At 45.8% G+C, this 19282-nt stretch overlaps 1 protein-coding gene across 6 annotated transcripts in view; it reads right to left on the reverse strand.

Moving 5' to 3' along the window:
• LOC133457973 (NACHT, LRR and PYD domains-containing protein 3-like) overlaps positions 1 to 19282 on the reverse strand; it is a 132557-nt gene that overhangs the window by 23159 nt on the left and 90116 nt on the right. For 4 of the 6 annotated variants that reach the window (XM_061737383.1, XM_061737385.1, XM_061737386.1 and 1 more), the window contains exons 2-9: positions 6603 to 6735; positions 6388 to 6525; positions 6145 to 6261; positions 5347 to 5425; positions 4788 to 4995; positions 2247 to 4032; positions 1786 to 1959; positions 1002 to 1175 (exon numbers count right to left, since the gene is read on the reverse strand). In XM_061737383.1, the coding sequence (XP_061593367.1) occupies positions 1002 to 1175; positions 1786 to 1959; positions 2247 to 4032; positions 4788 to 4995; positions 5347 to 5425; positions 6145 to 6261; positions 6388 to 6525; positions 6603 to 6691 (2765 nt within the window). In that variant the 5' untranslated portion in view covers positions 6692 to 6735. The remainder of the gene's footprint in view (positions 1 to 1001; positions 1176 to 1785; positions 1960 to 2246; positions 4033 to 4787; positions 4996 to 5346; positions 5426 to 6144; positions 6262 to 6387; positions 6526 to 6602; positions 6736 to 19282) is intronic. The other 2 variants (XM_061737388.1, XM_061737387.1) reach the window with 1 other exon arrangement.

Consider the following 19282-nt stretch of genomic DNA (forward strand, 5'->3'; position numbering starts at 1 on the left):
TTTCATCTTCATCAGTCCTCCTTCAGATACCAGCCCAGGTCCACATGTCCTCTACCAGATTGTCTAGTGTGTTTGCCCAGCTCTCCAGCACTTCCCAACCTACTGATTCTGCCTGCCTGATATCAAGCCTGCTTCCCCGTTTTTGGATCAGGAAACTTTATTTAAATTCTGCAAGATAGATTTTACTAACTATTCAAGCAACAACAACACAGAGAGATATCATTAGCTGCTACACCCATCTCACTCATGGTGCACCAGCAACCAGAGCATCACCTGGGAAAACTATCACAACTGGGAGACCAAACAATAAAACATTTATTTATTTTTTTAAACAGTAAAACCACACATATAAAACACACAAAACAAGTTAGTGAAGGAAACCTCCAAAGGAATATGGCATCCCATGAGTCCCTGCACACCATCCCAGCTGACAGAGCCCTGCATGGACAGCTGACACTACGATAATATGTGGATTGTATCGGGAGTTGCACAATTAAAGCGGTTGAGATTAATAACTAAACATTTCTCATAGCAAACAAGGAGATTAAGTAGCCAAACATATTAAATTAGATGTTTGACTTATTCACTTCCATTCAATTCAATTTTATTTATATAGCGTCTAATACAACAGAAGTTGTCTCTGGGATCTTTCCAGAGACCCAGAACATAAACCCCCGAGCAATTATTACATAAACAATGGCAGGTAAAAACTCCCATAGTGGGAGAAAAACCTCAAGCCAAACAGTGGCAAGAACAACTCCCCTTTAGGAGGAAAGAAACCTTGAGCAGGACCTTATCTCCTGGTCTTAGTGACCTTATCGTTCCGCTGTCCTTGCCGAGTTCTTTTGTATTCACTCGATGAGACGAAATTTCGTCCACCATTGTGATTCTGATGAGACCCCAGAGAAACTGCTGTGAAAGGTCAGCAGCACGGGGATCTAACAAAACAACCAAACAAACAGTTCTAACGGTCCACAGTTGAACACTTGGTGGATTCTGACCTGAGAGACTCCAGGTGACAGTGTGGACTCTCCAGTCCAGGACACAGATTCTTCAGTCCTGAATCCTGCAGGTGGTTGTTACTCAGGTCCAGTTCTGTCAGACTGGAGGACTGAGAGCTGAGAACTGAGGACAGATCTGCACAGATGTTCTCTGAGAGGTTACAACCAATCAACCTGCAGAGGAGATTCAAGAGAGATCATGAGGTTATTTAGGAAAGTTTATCTGTTTAATATTTCATGAACAAGACAACTCAAACTCAGCAGGTGGTTTTTCTGTTGCCTCCATGTAGAAGTAACTTAAAACAGAAGACAATGAATCCCAGAGCGATGGTGGCGAGGAATGAATTACCAGACATTTGGATTGGAGATAATAATATGATAAGCTTTAAGAAGAAGCTCAAGTAATTTCTGTTCACTCAAAGAGAATAAAATACACCGTTGAGAAGTGAGCTATTGATTTGATTTTTCTTATCTTTTTTGAGAGTGTGATGAGAAATTGTAATTCCTGAGTTTAAACACAGGGAATGTAGAGTCATAATGCCATTGTGCTGATTACAATGTAGTTATTTTTGTACTTTGAGCAGGTTTCCTAGTGTCTGTTGTCTCTGAGTTGTGAGCATTATGTTCATGTATTTTAATTAATGATAATGTTGTAGTTAAGCTGATGATTCTGATGACACCCCAGAGAAACTGCTGTAAAAGGTCAGCAGCTAACGGGGATCCAACAAAACAACCAAACAAACAGTTCTAACGGTCCACAGTTGACAACTTGGTGGATTCTGACCTGAGAGACTCCAGGTGACAGTGTGGACTCTCCAGTCCAGGACACAGCTTCTCCAGTCCAGAATCCTGCAGGTCGTTGTTACTCAGGTCCAGTTCTGTCAGACTGGAGGACTGAGAGCTGAGAACTGAGGACAGATCTGCACAGATGTTCTCTGAGAGGTTACAACCACTCAACCTGCAGAGGAGATAAAAGTGAAATAATCATGTAATTTAAACATTGATTATTTAATTCGACGAATGAATGAATACTGATCAATTCAACTATTAATCAATAAGTGTTGCTGCACTACAGTCTTGATCGAAGCTGCATTTCTCTTCTCTGCATGTAAAGTTTCCTGAGATGAATCATTGAGGAGAACTGGTCCCACATGAACCTGAACTTAGTTGATCAGCGAATTGGTTTCCTCCAAGAACACCACATGTGATTATAACTAAAACAGATGTGTCCGTGTTCGTCCTTACACAGCTTTCTTGGAGGCTTTGACCACCGGCAGCAGCCTCCGTAGAACTTCCTCTGAAGCTGAGTATTTCTGCAGGTCAAACACCTCCAGATCTTCTTCTGATGACAGTAAGATGAAGCTCAGAGCCGACCACTGAGCAGGAGACAGTTTACCTGTGGAGAGAAGTCCTGACCTCAGGGACCGTTGGACCTCCTCCACCAGAGACCGATCGTTCAGTTCATTCAGACAGTGGAACAGGTTGATGCTTCTCTCTGCAGACAGATTCTCACTGATCTTCTCCTTGATGTATTCAACTGTTTCCTGATTGTTCTGTGATCTTCTTTGTTTTGGTTCCAACAGACCTCGTAGGAGAGTCTGATTGGTCTCCAGTGAAAGACCCAGGAGGAAGCGGAGGAACAAGTCCAGGTGTCCGTTTGGACTCTGTAAGGCCTTGTCCACAGCACTCTGATAGAGCTCAGTCACGGCTCTTGTTTTAAACCACCTGGAGGTGTTTATTTGTTCCTCCAGCAGGTTGACTCCAGAGCTGATGAAGGTCTGATGGACATGAAGAGCAGCCAGAAACTCCTGAACACTCAGATGGATGAAGCAGAAGACCTGGTCCTGGTACAGGCTGCTCTCCTCTCTAAAGATCTGGGTGAACACTCCTGAATACACTGAAGCCTCTGTGACATCGATGCCACACTCCCTCAGGTCTGGTTCATAGAAGATCAGGTTTCCTTTCTGCAGCTGCTCAAAAGCCAGTTTTCCCAGAGACTTGATCATCTTCCTGCTCTCTGGACTCCAGTGTGGATCCGTCTCAGTTCCTCCGTCATACTTGACCTTCTTCAGTTTGGCCTGGAACACCAGGAAGTGGATGTACATCTCAGTCAGGGTCTTGGGCAGCCCCCCTCCCTGTCTGGTCTCCAGGACTTTCTCCAGGACCGTAGCAGTGATCCAGCAGAAGACTGGGATGTGGCACATGATGTGGAGGCTCCGTGATGTCTTGATGTGGGAGATGATCCTCCTGGTCTGCTCCTCTTCTCTGAACCTCTTCCTGAAGTATTCCTCCTTCTGTGGGTTAGTGAACCCTCTGACCTCTGTCACCATGGAGACACACTCAGGAGGGATCTGACTGGCTGCTGCGGGTCGTGTGGTGATCCAGAGACGAGCAGAAGGAAGCAGGTTCCCCCTGATGAGGTTTGTCAGCAGCACATCCACTGAGGTGGACTCTGTAACATCAGTCACGACCTCATTGTTGTGGAAGTCCAGAGGAAGTCGACTCTCATCCAGACCGTCAAAGATGAACACGACCTGGAACTCTTCAAAGATGCAGATTTCTCTGGTTTCAGTGAAGAAGTGATGAACAAGTTCCACCAAGCTGAACTTTCTCTCTCTCAGCACATTCAGCTCTCTGAAGGTGAATGGAAGCAGGAAGTGGATGTCCTGGTTGGTTCTGCCTTCAGCCCAGTCCATAGTGAACTTCTGTGTTAGGACTGTTTTCCCGATGCCGGCCACTCCCTTCATCATCACTGTTCTGATTGGTTGATCTCTTCCAGGTGGGAGTTTAAAGATGTCTTCCTGTCTGATGGTTGTTTCTGCTCTGTCTGGTTTCCTGGAAGCCGCTTCAATCTGTCTGACTTCATGTTCATCGTTGACGTCTCCAGTCCCTCCCTCTGTGATGTAGAGCTCTGTGTAGATCTGCTTCAGAAGGGTTGGGTTTCCTGCTTTAACAATCCCCTCAAACACACACTGGCACTTCTTCTTCAGCTTAGACTTCAGACGCTTTTTACAAACTGCAGCAGAAATATCTGAAAACACGTGGAAAAAAAACAATTAGTGTTTTATAAAGTTCAACTTAATTCTCCTAAAGAATCAGGATGTGAACCGACACTGATCGACTCAAACGTTACGATGAGCTGTGCAATATTGAGTAGAATCACTTTTACCACCAAAACACCTCTGAACATTCAGGACGTGGAAGTGACAAGAAGATCTGGGGGTCCTGGAGTTTCTAGTACCAGGATGTTAGCAGTACAGCTCTGATGGGTTGTGGGTTTGTGGGTTGATGTGTTCTTGTTATTATTGTGGTGTCTGTGAAGTGGATTTTCCAGGTTTAGGATTGGAAAACACCAGAAGATGATCTGTTGAAATAATCTGTAGAACCATCAAGACAATCTGGAGTTCAGCAGGATTCCTGGAAGAGGAAAACCAGGACTAAAATCTTCCAGTTATCTTGTGGTGTTGGTTGGTTAAACATGTTTATTGAGGTCCACTGCTGTCCTGTACAGGGAGGGTGCTACTGTAGGGGGGTGCTGGGACCATGTGGGGGCGACTGGTCTGCAGAAATGTTTAGCTTGGTGTCAACGTCAAAATAACCTTCATGTGGATCAAGAATGCAGATCTGATTCCAGCAGAACATTGTTGGAACAAGTTGAGCAGAGTTCCTCCCTCCATCTTTCAGTGGTTTTAATGTTGTGATGGCTGATCTGTGAATGTTGTTCATCTCCTGAGGCATTCTGGGTCATTTACCCAGCAGCTTAAATGCTCATAGAAATCCTCTTACTTCTCTGCAGACGCTCAGCCAGATCCTCCTGCTTCATTCTCCTCAGGAAGTTCACTGTGATCTTCACAAACGCCTCTCTGCTGTTCCTCTGCTCTTCATCCTCACCCTGCAACAGATGCTCTAGGCATTCTGGGCAATCCTGACTCAGAACCCTCTGGATCTTCTTCAGCTCGTTCTTCACAAACATGACAATGTTGTCCTCCAGCAGCTGGAACAGAAGACCACACGAAGGACACAATCAGACTGAAACCACGGAGACAAACATCAGACCCGTGTTGGACAGACTGACAGTCCACTGGTCTCCAGAGACCAGCATGGAGACAAACATCAGGTCCATGATGGACAGACTGACAGTCCACTGGTCTCCAGAGACCAGCATGGAGACAAACATCAGGTCCATGATGGACAGACTGACAGTCCACTGGTCTCCAGGGACCAGCATGGAGACAAACATCAGGTCCATGATGGACAGACTGACAGTCCCTTGGTCTACAAACACCAGCATGGAGACAAACACCAACAGAACAGAAGGAGAAGCAGTCGTTGTTCATGTACAGACCAGAAATATGGAGTCCAGCTGGGTCTGATGCTGCTGGACAGACGGACCACTGGGGAACTCTGAGATCTGCTGGTCCACTCTGTGGAGGAACCAGGAAGAATTAGCTCACATCATGTCTGTCCTCACAGAGACAAACACCAGCTGAAGGTCCATGGAGTCCTGTTTGGATGAGGACAGTCCACCAGAGGACTGGTGGTGGTGAAGGTTTACTAGTCCTGCTGATCCACTGAGAACCTACATGTGACCTCTGTGAAAAGTTACAACAAGATCAGGAACATGGACAACTGATGGAGACATGAAGCAGCTGAGGAACTCTGGATCATCATCAGGATCAGTAAGAGGAACTCTGGATCATCATCAGGATCAGTAAGAGGAACTCTGGATCATCATCAGGATCAGTAAGAGGAACTCTGGACGATCATCAGTAAGAGGAACTCTGGACCATCATCAGGATCAGTTAGAGGAACTCTGGATCATCATCAGGATCAGTAAGAGGAACTCTGGATCATCACCAGGATCAGTAAGAGGAACTCTGGATCATCATCAGGATCAGTAAGAGGAACTCTGGATCATCATCAGGATCAGTCCTCTGGAAGGTAAATCCTCCAGATGTGTCGACCAGAGGAAAAAGCTCCTGACAGGAGATGAAGATCTATGAGGAGGAAGCTCAGATCTCCATCAGGTGATGGAGGACCACAGGGGTCCAGGACTACATGATCTACTGAGGGAGAAACATGGGGACATTTCCTAACATGAGTACTGATTTAAATACATTGAATGTGTTTAAATACATCTCACCTCTCTGAAGAAGAAAGTTGGTCTCCTTTGAAGCCAATTAATCTATCATTTGACTTGTCGCTCTTCAAGGACCAACAGCTGGGTTCATGTTCAAGAGAGTCTCTTTTCTGATGGATCCTGATAGAAGACAAGTTTAAAATGTAAATATTCTTTTATATGAAAAATAAGTTATACAAATAGAAATATTCAGTCTATTTAAAAAGTATTAAACATAAATCATTGGCAGTGTTTGGATTCACTCACCTCTTTACAGCAGAACCTTGGTCTCCTTTGAAGGTAATATCCAAGTCTTTTGACTGGTCGCTCTTCAAGGACACACAGCTGGGTCCAGGTCCGGGTCCAGGTCCAGGTCCAGGTCCAGGTCCAGGTCCAGGTTGATTCCTGTAATAATGATGTTTGGTGAGTCTTGAGCTCTGACATGCAGAAGAGTCAGGTACAGTTAGAGATTCTCATCTCACCTCTGAGCTTTGCTCCGACTCTCCTGTTCCCCACACAGAGAGGTTTTAGAGGGAGGGACTCCCTCCTCTCCGTCCTCACACTGGTCCATTCTGCTGAATTCACGTCCACATCAGCTCACACACACACTTTCATCTGCAGAGGAAACACACATCACTGGTGTTGTACAGAGATCAGCTGATCCTGCTGGAAGTCACTGATACAGCCGTATTCACTGATCCGAGCTGCTGTGAAGCTGTTTTTTTTCTCAGTTGCTCCCTTTTTTAAACATGCACAACATTGTAGAACCTTTTCAGTCTGGTTTTAGAGCCTTCACAGGACCAAAACACCCTTACTTACGGTGACTAATGGTCTGCTGCACACTTTAGATCCAGGGGAAAATGCAACCCTGATCTTATTAGTTCTTAGTGCTGCCTTCAACACTGTGGATCATAACATTCCTCTCACTCACCTTGAACAGTGGGTCGGCATTAACGGACAGCCCTGGACTGGTTCAATTCCTATCTTAAACATAGGACATTATCTGTGTCCATTGACTGGTTCTCCTCATCTATTGCCTCTGCCTCCTATGGGGCCCCTCAGGGGTCCATACTAGGCCCATTGCTCTTCTGCCTCTACATGCTTCCCCTTGGTGACATCATCAGAAAATACAATATCTCTTTTCATTTACATGCAGATGACTCTCAACTGTACCTCCCACTAAAATCCATTAACTCTGTACAGTCTCTCCTGGACTGTTTGCAGATATCAAAGTCTGGATGTCAAACATTTATCTCCATGTAAACTAGCTCACCTCACCACGCATGTTAAATCCCACACCAGAAACCTGGGGGTTATACTGGATTCAGGGCTCAGTTTTGATAAACGGATAAGCTCTGGTGTTAAAAACAGTTTTTATCAGCTACGTAACATCTCCCACCTTAAATCGTTTTGAACCTATAATGACTTGGAAAAAGTAATCTGCGCATTCATTACGTCTCACTTTGATTACTGCAATTGCCTCCACCGTGGCCTCCCCAAGTCTTTATTAACACGCCTGCAGTTGGCCCACAATGCTGCAGCAAGACTGCTGACTGGTACAAGGAACCGTGGACATGTCACCCCTGTCTTGGCTTCCCGCGCGTCCTATAAACAGTACTGGTATATACTATAATAATAATAATAATAATAATAATAATAAGAAGAAGAAGAAGAAGAAGAAGAAGAAGAAGAAGAAGAAGAAGAAGAAGAAGAAGAAGAAGAAGAAGAAGAAGAAGAAGAAGAAGAAGAAGAAGATTTTTTTTTTGATTTTTACAAACACACTTTATTTACAGTTTCAAAGGATACAGTTCACATCACATGTCATAAAGTGCTGAAGTGCCTAAACAAAACAGAATACCCAATAAATAAATAAATGGCTACGTCAGCATTTCAGTCTTGAAGAAAAAGTGCAAAGTGCAGTTCATCATTTAAAACATTACACAGGACATTGTTATAACACCAGAGGTTCTTAAAACAATCCAAATCATTCATCAGTTTATAAAAATTGAATTCCAGTCTTAGTCTGCATCTGGTGTTGCAGCGCCACACTGAGGTGGCCTCCTGAACTGCTCTGTCCTCTATTCTGTTTTTTCTGGATATATAGATCGCCATCTTGGCTTCACCAGAAATAAAATTTAGCAGCTGCCACTTTCTTTGACTTCTCTTCCTGTATTCTGCACCATAAATAAAATTTGTGTTGCAAAAAGTCTCATTAAAAAGACTAAAAACAGTGGTTAAAAGAGTGAAGAGCTGTGAAAGTCTCTTACACTCACTAAAAACATGGAAAACCGTCTCGCGAAGGTGACAGAAAGGGCACTGGTTTGACACAGCAGGATTAATGACAGAGATGAAGGCATTGGTGGCGATGGCTCCGTGTAAAATCCTCCACTGGAGGTCGGCTGTTCTCTTCTTGAGGGGAGGTTTGTATAAAACTCTCCACTGCGGACTCTCTCCATCTCCTCCCAGCTTGTCAGTCCATACAGTGGACGCCCTGTCACACAGTCCCCTCTTGTTGACAGCTTTCACACAGTTTTTGTAGATGAGTTTTCTGTCAGCTGTGTGTAAGCTGAGCCACTGAGTGTCCTTGAGGAGAGGTCCATCCAGCTCTCCTAGTTGGGGACTTATTAAGACCTCCGGGAATGGGTCTCTGTCATCAGGTTCAGTCCCTCCGCCGTAGTCCATGAGGAGGCTTCTCTCCCTCCCAGAGAGCCTCTGCCTCCACAGCTCCAGAATCCTCTGGGTTACCCTGGTGGACTGGATGCCCAGCAGAGAGCCCACCGCCTGAGAGTCTGACAGCGCCGGCCCCGCGGTGTCAACCAGCTGTTTCAGGACCAGGGTCTTTGTCCTGCACAGCGCTGCCGTCAGCCCAGGCACAGCTCCACTGCAGACATCCAGCCTGGCTCCATGAACTAGGGGTTCTCTCAACAACCAGAACAGAGAGTTAGAGCTTTTTCCTGAATCACATTTAAAAAGGGCCCATGATTTAAAAACACCCTGATAAAAAGGAGGTAACCCATTTAACCTTAAAAATTTTAAATCTGTTAAAAACAGAGCAGCATCCAGTCCCAAGTTACTCACACGTCTGAGTAGGCAGCCGGCCACTTCTCTCCACACCAGATCTGCCGGCCCTGACAAAAACCTCTGAATGAACTGTAGTCTGAAGGTGGCAGTTCTGCTGGCCAAGTGGATGAGGCCCTGTCCCCCCTCCTCTCTGGGTAAAAACAGCACCCCCTGTGGCACCCAGTGAAAGCCATCCCAGAAGAAGTTGACAAGCTTTGCTTGGATCTGGGCTAAAAGACCTGATGGAGGATCCATACAGGCTAAACGGTGCCAAAGCAGGGAGGCCACAAGATTGTTCAGCACAAGAACCCTGCCTCGATACGACATCTGAGGGAGCAGCCATTTCCAGTTTTTTAGTTTGGCTTCAATTTTTTCAGTGACGCCCTCCCAGTTCCTCCGGATCGTAGCCTCGTTCCCGAGGAAGACGCCGAGGTATTTCAGGCCGTCAGTTTTCCAGGACAGACCCTGGGGAAGAACTGGGAGACCGTCACGCCAACTACCGACAGCAAGAGCTTCACTCTTGCTCCAATTCACCCTCGCTGCAGACAGGGTTTTGAAAGAAACGGTTAAATTACATAAAATGTCAATATCATTTTGGTTTTTAATTAAAACAATAACATCATCCGCGTAAGCAGATAAAATGATGTTTTCACTAAAACCAGGTAAAATCAGGCCACGGATTCTTGTGCGGATCTTGCAGAGGAGGGGTTCCAGGGAGAGTGCATAGAGCATCCCAGACAGAGCGCAGCCCTGCCGGATGCCTCTATGCACCCCGAAAGGAGCACACAGACTGCCATTAAACTTCAGTACACTCTCAATGTCACTATATAACACCTGGATCTTGGCAATGAAACCAGTGCTGAACCCAAACCTCCCCATGGTTTTCCAGAGGAAGCCGTGCTCAACACGGTCAAATGCCTTTTCCTGATCTAGCGAAATGAGACCAGTATTTATTCCCAATGAGCTAGAGACCTCCAAAACATCTCGAATTAGGTAGACATTGTCTACCATGGACCTGCCGGGCACACAATAGGTCTGATCCCGGTGGATGACCTGCTCCATAGCTTCTCTAAGCCTGTTGGCCAAAGCCTTGGACAGGATCTTGTAGTCAGTGCACAACAGTGACGCGGGGCGCCAGTTCCTGATGTCCTGCAGATTCCCTTTTTTTGGCAGCAGGGAAACAACAGCCCTCCGACAGGACAGTGGCAGAGAACCTGAGGTCAGACTTTCATTAAACACCTCCAGAATGTCAGGTGCCAAAACACTCCAGAAGGCTCTGTAAAATTCGACCGTGAGGCCATCGATGCCAGGAGACCGCCGTCCCTGCATACCCTGCAGAGCGGCGTGTAGCTCCTCCATCAGCAGTGGCCGGTCTAGCTGTGAGTTGGTCTCCTCAGAGACCTGAGGCAGTTCACCACAGAACCCCTCAAACAGATCATCATCCTCCACATACTCGCTGGTATAGAGGGATGAATAAAACTCAACAGCTCGCCTTCTGATCTGACCAGGCTCAGTCAGCTCCTGCCCCGTGTCAGAGAGCAGAGAGTGGATCACTTTTCTCTGTCCATGCTTCTTCTCCAGGCCAAAGAAGAAGCTAGAGGGAGCATCCATCGCTGTGATGTTCTGGACCCGGGACCGGACCAGTGCACCCTGTACCCTGGTATCTAGCAGGTTGGCTAAAGCCATTTTTTTGGACTTGAGGATTTCAATATATCCTCGATTTCCTGTGGAAGCACTCATTGTTTCCAGCTCCACAATCTCAGTCTCCAGGTCTTTCATAGATCGACAGATGTCACGTGTGACATTGAGAGTATACTGCTGACACAAAAGCTTTATCTCAGTCTTACCATGGTCCCACCACTGCCTAAGACATGTAAAATCAGATTTCCTGTGTCTAAAACCAGTCCAAAAATAACTAAAAGCCTCGCTAAAACCCTTGTCAAATGTTAAAACTGAATTAAAATGCCAGTATGCACTCTTGGGTAAAATGTTCTTTATGGTGACATGACATAAAACCAAAGAATGATCTGTAAAACCAGCTGGCATTATTTTACACAGCTTAAAAACATTAAAATGGTGCTTAAAACAATAAAAACGATCAAGTCTGGCTAAGGAGATTCTATCCTCTCTCAGGTGGGACCATGTGTACTGTCTGCAGTCTGTATGCATCCTTCGCCACACATCCACCAGGCCGTGGGAGTAGACCAGCTGCTTCAGAGCGTGTTGGGAGGCTGGATGAGGCTCTGCATGATTACGGTCTAAAAACTCGTACTCGGTACAGTTAAAATCCCCACCCAAGAATAAAAAATCCTCCGACCCACAGCAATTCAGTCTAGTATTGACTTTTTCTAGAAAGCTCTTCCTCTCTGTACCGTTTGTTGGAGCATAAATATTCATAAAAAACAGTGTGTGATGTTCAAACTGTGCCTTGACTAAAAGACACCTCCCCTTCACCACATGCTCGACCTCCAGGGACGATGGAGTAAAGTTCCGAGAGAATAGGAAGGCCACTCCACCGCTGAGTGTGGTGTTGTGGCTCAAAGCCACCTCTCCTTCCCACTCTTTATTCCAGTCCACTAGTGATGGGACGAGCGGCACTGGTGCATCAGCACTGTGCCGAGAGCTCAAGAGGGAAACCTCGTATCGGTGCGTGTATTGCTTTAAGAAAAAGTCACGTGACCGATACAGGAACTGTATCGTTTGGATGTGCCGCGCCAAAGTGTGTTTATAAGCAAACAAACTGTATCAACATGTCGTGGGTTTGTTGGATGGAGTTTTGCTTTATTAGATAGATAGATAGATAGATAGATAGATAGATAGATAGATAGATAGATAGATAGACTTTATTAATAGACTCAGGGTCCATTTACTCATTCACTTATTATGGATCGTTCTCGTTGGTTTCCCTCGGTGTGGAATAATTTTGATCTGGTGACGCCAAACAAGGTAAATCTTTTTCTCCTTTATATACTATTTATTACGGTGACGCATTGCACTCACTTTATCAGTTTATCAAGTGAATGACCTGTTATACATATGATAGTCAGTTAAAGAGCCTTACAGTTGCTTTATTCATGTTATCATGTAAATATGAGACTGATCCTGATCTCGTAATCATGAGATACGGTGTCTATTTTTTTTAACAAGTGAAGTTTCTGGTAAGAGGTTTGAATTTTTTTTAGATAAATTAACTTTTTATGTTATTGTATTTTCCAAGGCTGGGGAGCTGGTGTGCAAGAGAAGAAATCGCCTGGGAGCAAAGACACTCCAAAAACTTTTGTTTCTGAATAAAAATTCATGAACTAATCAGTTTTTTGTCTTTTATTTCATATGATTTAAGATAAGATAAGATAATCCTTTAATAGTCCCACGGAGGGGAAATCTGCAGTTTACAGCAGCAAAGAGCATATGGAAAAAAAACAAGAGGCATCAATAGAAATAGTAATCACACAGTAATAATAACAACACATTATAAACAGTAAACTGGTATATGATGGTCCTTCATGGGGTGGGAGTCCTCTATCATGGATGACAGCTTAGCCATCATCCTCCTCTCTCCCACCACCTGCACTGTGTCCAGATTCCATGTCCATTTAACAGTTAAGTTGACAATGTGCACATAAGTTAAAAAATTGTAACTCTGAATTTTTACTCTAATTTGCTATATTTTACATACCAACTCAGTTTTAGCATTTACACAAACAATGAATTTCTTTACCTGCAATGATTTTATAACTACTGCAGGGGTCGCTATTGGGTGACCAACACAGTATCAATACAGTGTCGACACAGTTTGTTTAGTGTGTCAATACACTCCTTGAGGTATCATCGTCCCATCACTACAGTCCACCTCATTGCCTTCATCACTGTGTGTTTCTTGTAAAAACAATACATCAATATTTTTCATCCTTGCTGTGTCAAACACCAGTGCCCTTTTCCTTGCCTCTCTGGCACCATTCACGTTTAACGTCCCCACTCTAAAAGAATCCATTATGATGGAGATGTTAAAAGCAAAGACAGTAAAAGAGATAAATAAAAGTAAAACCAACAGCTTCAACATCATTAAAAACCGAGTTGCTTTCTCACCTTAAGCATTTGTTTCCTCAGTCTAAAAATTTCCTGATCAGTGAGATCTGATGTAGCTCGGTTTTTAATGACACGTTTCGCTGAGTTATAAAAAATGAGCTTGTCAGGAAAATGCTGCTCTATATCCAGGCCTTTCATGCCTTTTGTCTGCTGCAGGAACGCCTTAAACATGGTTTCAGAGTATAGTTTCTTGTCCTGACTGGCAGTCATCTGACTGCACGACATGTCACTGCAGTCAGATACTGTATGCAGCCTTCACTGTCGCTGCTGTCTGCAGCACTTGGTTTTGCCCACAGCCGACCAGTCTTACAGCCCACAACATCCTTCTGCGTATTTTTTCGTTTGCTGCGCCGTTTTGAAGGTTGAGGATCACAGACCTCCATGACCTCAGCCTCAGTAGCTGCACCAGCCTCACACAACTCACCAGGCCCTTTACCGGTTTCACCCAGCTCACCTGTTATTTTTTCTGTGTCACCCAACTCACCAGTCACTTTACCGGTTTCACCCAGCTCACCTGTTATTTTTTCTGTTTCACCCATTACTTTACCAGTTTCACCCAGCTCACCTACCTCACCCAGCACACTTGTCACCTCACCCAACTCACTTGTCACCTCACCCAGCACACTTGTCACCTCACCCAGCACACTTGTCACCTCACCTGGTTCAGTCAGCTCAGGTCCAAGCCCACCTGTCACCTCAGCTGCCATTTTACCACCTTCACCTGCTCCACTCTCCCTCTCACCACTCACCTCAGCACAACCACCGTCCCGGCTCTGTTCCTTCTCTGACTGTTCCTTCTCCACCTGACTCTCAACCACCGGAGCGGATGAAGCCGCGGGGGGGTCCGACCCGGACGGAGCGTCTGAGTCAGCTCCCCCCACAGCCCCATCCCCCCCCGCGGCACCAGGACTCCGCCGCCGCGCAGCAGGAGCCGGCCGCTCGGCGGCAGCGGCCGCCGTCGCCGTCCCCCCAGCCGAGCCGGCGCGGTTAGGACAGGCCTTAATGAGGTGTCCCTCCTCACCACAGCCGAAACACTTCACCAGGGAAGAAGTCGCAAACAGAACATAATCAAAATCGTCCACACGAACAAAGAAACGATAATTAAACTCTTCAGTCTTGTTGTTCAGGATCATGAAGAGCTGTCTCCGGTACGATACAACATGTTTTAGTAAAGGTGACTTGCAACCAGACAATATCTTTTTTATTGGTGATATCACCTTACCGTGCCGAGACAGCTCTCTTATCAGGAACTCATCACTGATGAAGGGAGGAACGTTTGAGAGTGTTATTTTAGTTGCTGGCTGCGTCAGCGGCAGCACAGGCTCAAACAGCCCATTCACGGTGATACCCTTCTCCACCAAACATTTCACCTGCTCCTCCTTCTCCAAAAACAAAACCACAGCTTTGTTCATGCGGGCAGCAGACATGACAGAGCTGTGCCCGATGATCTCCCCCACAGCCAAAGCCACCTCCTCCACGCTGCACGGAGAGCCGGCACCAACTTTGATGCCATGCTTCCGAGACAGCTTGGAGAAGCCACTGGCAGCCATTTTGGCTTCGAGTGGTCCTCCAGCCAGACAAAGCCTGGCTGGCAAAAACACACAAAAACAACTACAAACTTAAATAAAACTAACCAAACACAACACTAAACAACTAACACAAACACCACTAACAAAACATGAAAGAACAAAGGACAGAAAATAGAAAAATTCACCATCCACTCTCAGCTCTTCCACTCACACTCCTCTCACAGGAAGAAGAAGAAGAAGAAGAAGAAGAAGAAGAAGAAGAAGAAGATTTTTTGATTTTTACAAACACACTTTATTTACAGTTTCAAAGGATACAGTTCACATCACATGTCATAAAGTGCTGAAGTGCCTAAACAAAACAGAATACCCAATAAATAAATGGCTACGTCAGCATTTTCAGTCTTGAAGAAAAAGTGCAAAGTGCAGTTCATCATTTAAAACATTACACAGGACATTATTATAACACCAGAGGTTCTTAAAACAACCCAAATCATTCATCAATTTATAAAAATTGAATTCCAGTCTTAGTCTACATCGGGTGTTGCAGCGCCACACTGAGGCGGCCTCCTGAACTGCTCTGTCCTCTACTCTGTTTTTTCTGGATATATAGATCGCCATCTTGGCTTCACCAGAAATAAAATTTAGCAGTTGCCACTTTGTTTGACTTTTCTTCCTGTATCCTGCACCATAAATAAAATTTGTGTTGCAAAAAGTCTCATTAAAAAGACTAAAAACAGTGGTTAAAAGAGTGAAGAGCTGTGAAAGTCTCTTACACTCACTAAAAACATGGAAAACCGTCTCGCGAAGGTGACAGAAAGGGCACTGGTTTGACACAGCAGGATTAATGACAGAGATGAAGGCATTGGTAGCGATGGCTCCGTGTAAAATCCTCCACTGGAGGTCGGCTGTTCTCTTCTTGAGGGGAGGTTTGTATAAAACTCTCCACTGTGGACGCTCTCCATCTCCTCCCAGCTTGTCAGTCCATACAGTGGACGCCCTGTCACACAGTCCTTTTTTATTGACAGCTTTTACACAGTTTTTGTAGAGGGATTTTTTGTCGGCTGTGTGCAAGCTGAGCAACTGAGGGTCGTTGAGGAGAGGTCCGTCCAGCTCTCCAAGTTGGGGACAAATCAACACCTCCGGGAACGGGTCCCTGTGATCAGGTTCAGTCCCTCTGCTGTAGTCCATCAGGAGGCTTCTCTCCCTCCCAGAGAGCCTCTGCCTCCACAGCTCCAGAATCCTCTGGGTCACCCTGGTGGACTGGATGCCCAGCAGAGAGCCCACCGCCTGAGAGTCCGACAGCGCCGGCCCTGCGGTGTCCACCAGCTGTTTCAGGACCAGGGTCTTGGTCCTGCACAGCGCTGCCGTCAGCCCAGGCACAGCTCCACTGCAGACATCCAGCCTGGCTCCATGAACTAGTGGTTCTCTCAACAACCAGAACAGAGAGTTAGAGCTTTTTCCTGAATCACATTTAAAAAGGGCCCATGATTTAAAAACACCCTGATAAAAAGGAGGTAACCCATTTAACCTTAAAAATTTAAAATCGGTTAAAAACAGAGCAGCATCCAGTCCCAAGTTACTCACACGTCTGAGTATGCAGCCGGCCACTTCTCTCCACACCAGATCTGCCGGCCCTGACAAAAACCTCTGAATGAACTGTAGTCTGAAGGTGGCAGTTCTGCTGGCCAAGTGGATGAGGCCCTGTCCCCCCTCCTCTCTGGGTAAAAACAGCACCCCCTGTGGCACCCAGTGAAAGCCATCCCAGAAAAAGTTGACAAGCTTTGCTTGGATCTGGGCTAAAAGACCTGATGGAGGGTCTATACAGGCTAAACGGTGCCAAAGCAGGGAGGCCACAAGATTGTTTAGCACAAGAACCCTGCCTCGATACGACATCTGAGGGAGCAGCCATTTCCAGTTTTTTAATTTGGCTTCAATTTTTTCAGTGACGCCCTCCCAGTTTCTCCGGATCGTAGCCTCGTTCCCGAGGAAGACGCCGAGGTATTTCAGGCCGTCAGTTTTCCAGGACAGACCCTGGGGAAGAACTGGGAGACCGTCACGCCAACTACCGACAGCAAGAGCTTCACTCTTGCTCCAATTCACCCTCGCTGCAGACAGAGTGTTGAAAGAAACTGTTAAATTACATAAAATGTCAATATCATTTTGGTTTTTAATTAAAACAATAACATCATCTGCGTAAGCAGATAAAATGATGTTTTCGCTAAAACCAGGTAAAATCAGGCCACGGATTCTTGTGCGGATCTTGCAGAGGAGGGGTTCCAGGGAGAGTGCGTAGAGCATCCCAGACAGAGCGCAGCCCTGCCGAATGCCTCTACGCACCCCGAAAGGAGCACACAGACTGCCATTAAACTTCAGTACACTCTCAATGTCACTATATAACACCTGGATCTTGGCAATGAAACCAGTGCTGAACCCAAAACTCCCCATGGTTTTCCAGAGGAAGCTGTGCTCAACACGGTCAAATGCCTTTTCCTGATCTAACGAAATGAGACCAGTATTTATACCCAATGAGCTAGAGACCTCCAAAACATCTCGAATTAGGTAGACATTGTCTACCATGGACCTGCCGGGCACACAATAGGTCTGATCCCGGTGGATGACCTGCTCCATAGCTTCTCTAAGCCTGTTGGCCAAAGCCTTGGACAGGATCTTATAATCAGTGCACAACAGTGACACGGGGCGCCAGTTCCTGATGTCCTGCAGATTCCCTTTTTTTGGCAGCAGGGAAACCACAGCCCTCCGACAGGACAGTGGCAGAGAACCTGAGGTCAGACTTTCATTAAACACCTCTAGAATGTCAGGTGCCAAAACACTCCAGAAGGCTTTGTAAAATTCAACCGTCAGGCCATCGATGCCAGGAGACCGCCGTCCCTGCATACCCTGCAGAGCGGCGTGTAGCTCCTCCATCTGCAGTGGCCGGTCTAGCTGTGAGTTGGTCTCCTCAGAGACCTGAGGCAGTTCACCACAGAACCCCTCAAACAGATCATCATCCTCCACATACTCGCTGGTATAGAGGGATGAATAAAACTGCACAGCTCGCCTTCTTATCTGACCAGGTTCAGTGAGCTCCTGCCCCGTGTCAGAGAGCAGAGAGTGGATCATTTTCCGCTGTCCATGCTTCTTCTCCAGGCCAAAGAAGAAGCTAGAGGGAGCATCCATCGCTGTGATGTTCTGGACCCGGGACCGGACCAGTGCCCCCTGTACCCTGGTGTCCAGCAGGTTGGCTAAAGCCATTTTTTTGGACTTGAGGATTTCAATATATCCTCGATTTCCTGTGGAAGCACTCATTGTTTCCAGCTCCACAATCTCAGTCTCCAGGTCTTTCATAGACCGACAGATGTCACGTGTGACATTGAGAGTATACTGCTGACACAAAAGCTTTATCTCAGTCTTGCCATGGTCCCACCACTGCCTAAGACAAGTAAAATCATCTTTCCTGTGTCTAAAACCAGTCCAAAAATAACTAAAAGCCTCACTAAAACCCTTGTCAAATGTTAAAACTGAATTAAAATGCCAGTATGCACTCTTGGGTAAAATGTTCTTTATGGTGACATGACATAAAACCAAAGAATTATCTGTAAAACCAGCTGGCATTATTTTACACAGCTTAAAAACATTAAAATGGTGCTTAAAACAATAAAAACGATCAAGTCTGGCTAAGGAGATTCTATCCTCTCTCAGGTGGGACCATGTGTACTGTCTGCAGTCTGTATGCATCCTTCGCCACACATCCACCAGGCCGTGGGAGTAGACCAGCTGCTTCAGAGCGTGTTGGGAGGCTGGATGAGGCTCTGCATGATTACGGTCTAAAAACTCGTACTCGGTACAGTTAAAATCCCCACCCAAGAATAAAAAATCCTCCGACCCACAGCAATTCAGTCTAGTGTTGACTTTTTCTAGAAAGCTCTTCCTCTCTGCACCGTTTGTTGGAGCATAAATATTCATAAAAAAACAGTGTGTGATGTTCAAACTGTGCCTTGACTAAAAGACACCTCCCCTTCACCACATGCTCGACCTCCAGGGACGATGGAGTAAAGTTCCGAGAGAACAGGAAGGCCACTCCACCGCTGAGTGTGGTGTTGTGGCTCAAAGCCACCTCTCCTTCCCACTCTTTATTCCAGTCCACCTCATTGCCTTCATCACTGTGTGTTTCTTGTAAAAACAACACATCAATATTTTTCATCCTTGCTGTGTCAAACACCAGTGCCCTCTTCCTTGCCTCTCTGGCACCATTCACATTCAACGTCCCCACTCTAAAAGAATCCATTGTTATGGAGATGTTAAAAGCAAAAACAGTAAAAGAGATAAATAAGAGTAAAACCAACAGCTTCAACATCATTAAAAACCGAGTTGCTTTCTCACCTTAAGCATTTGTTTCCTCAGTCTAAAAATTTCCTGATCAGTGAGATCTGATGTAGCTCGGTTTTTAATGACACGTTTCGCTGAGTTATAAAAAGTGAGCTTGTCAG

This window comes from Cololabis saira, chromosome 13, assembly GCF_033807715.1.
Source record: "Cololabis saira isolate AMF1-May2022 chromosome 13, fColSai1.1, whole genome shotgun sequence".
In the NCBI taxonomy this organism is placed as follows: Eukaryota; Metazoa; Chordata; class Actinopteri; order Beloniformes; family Belonidae; genus Cololabis; species Cololabis saira.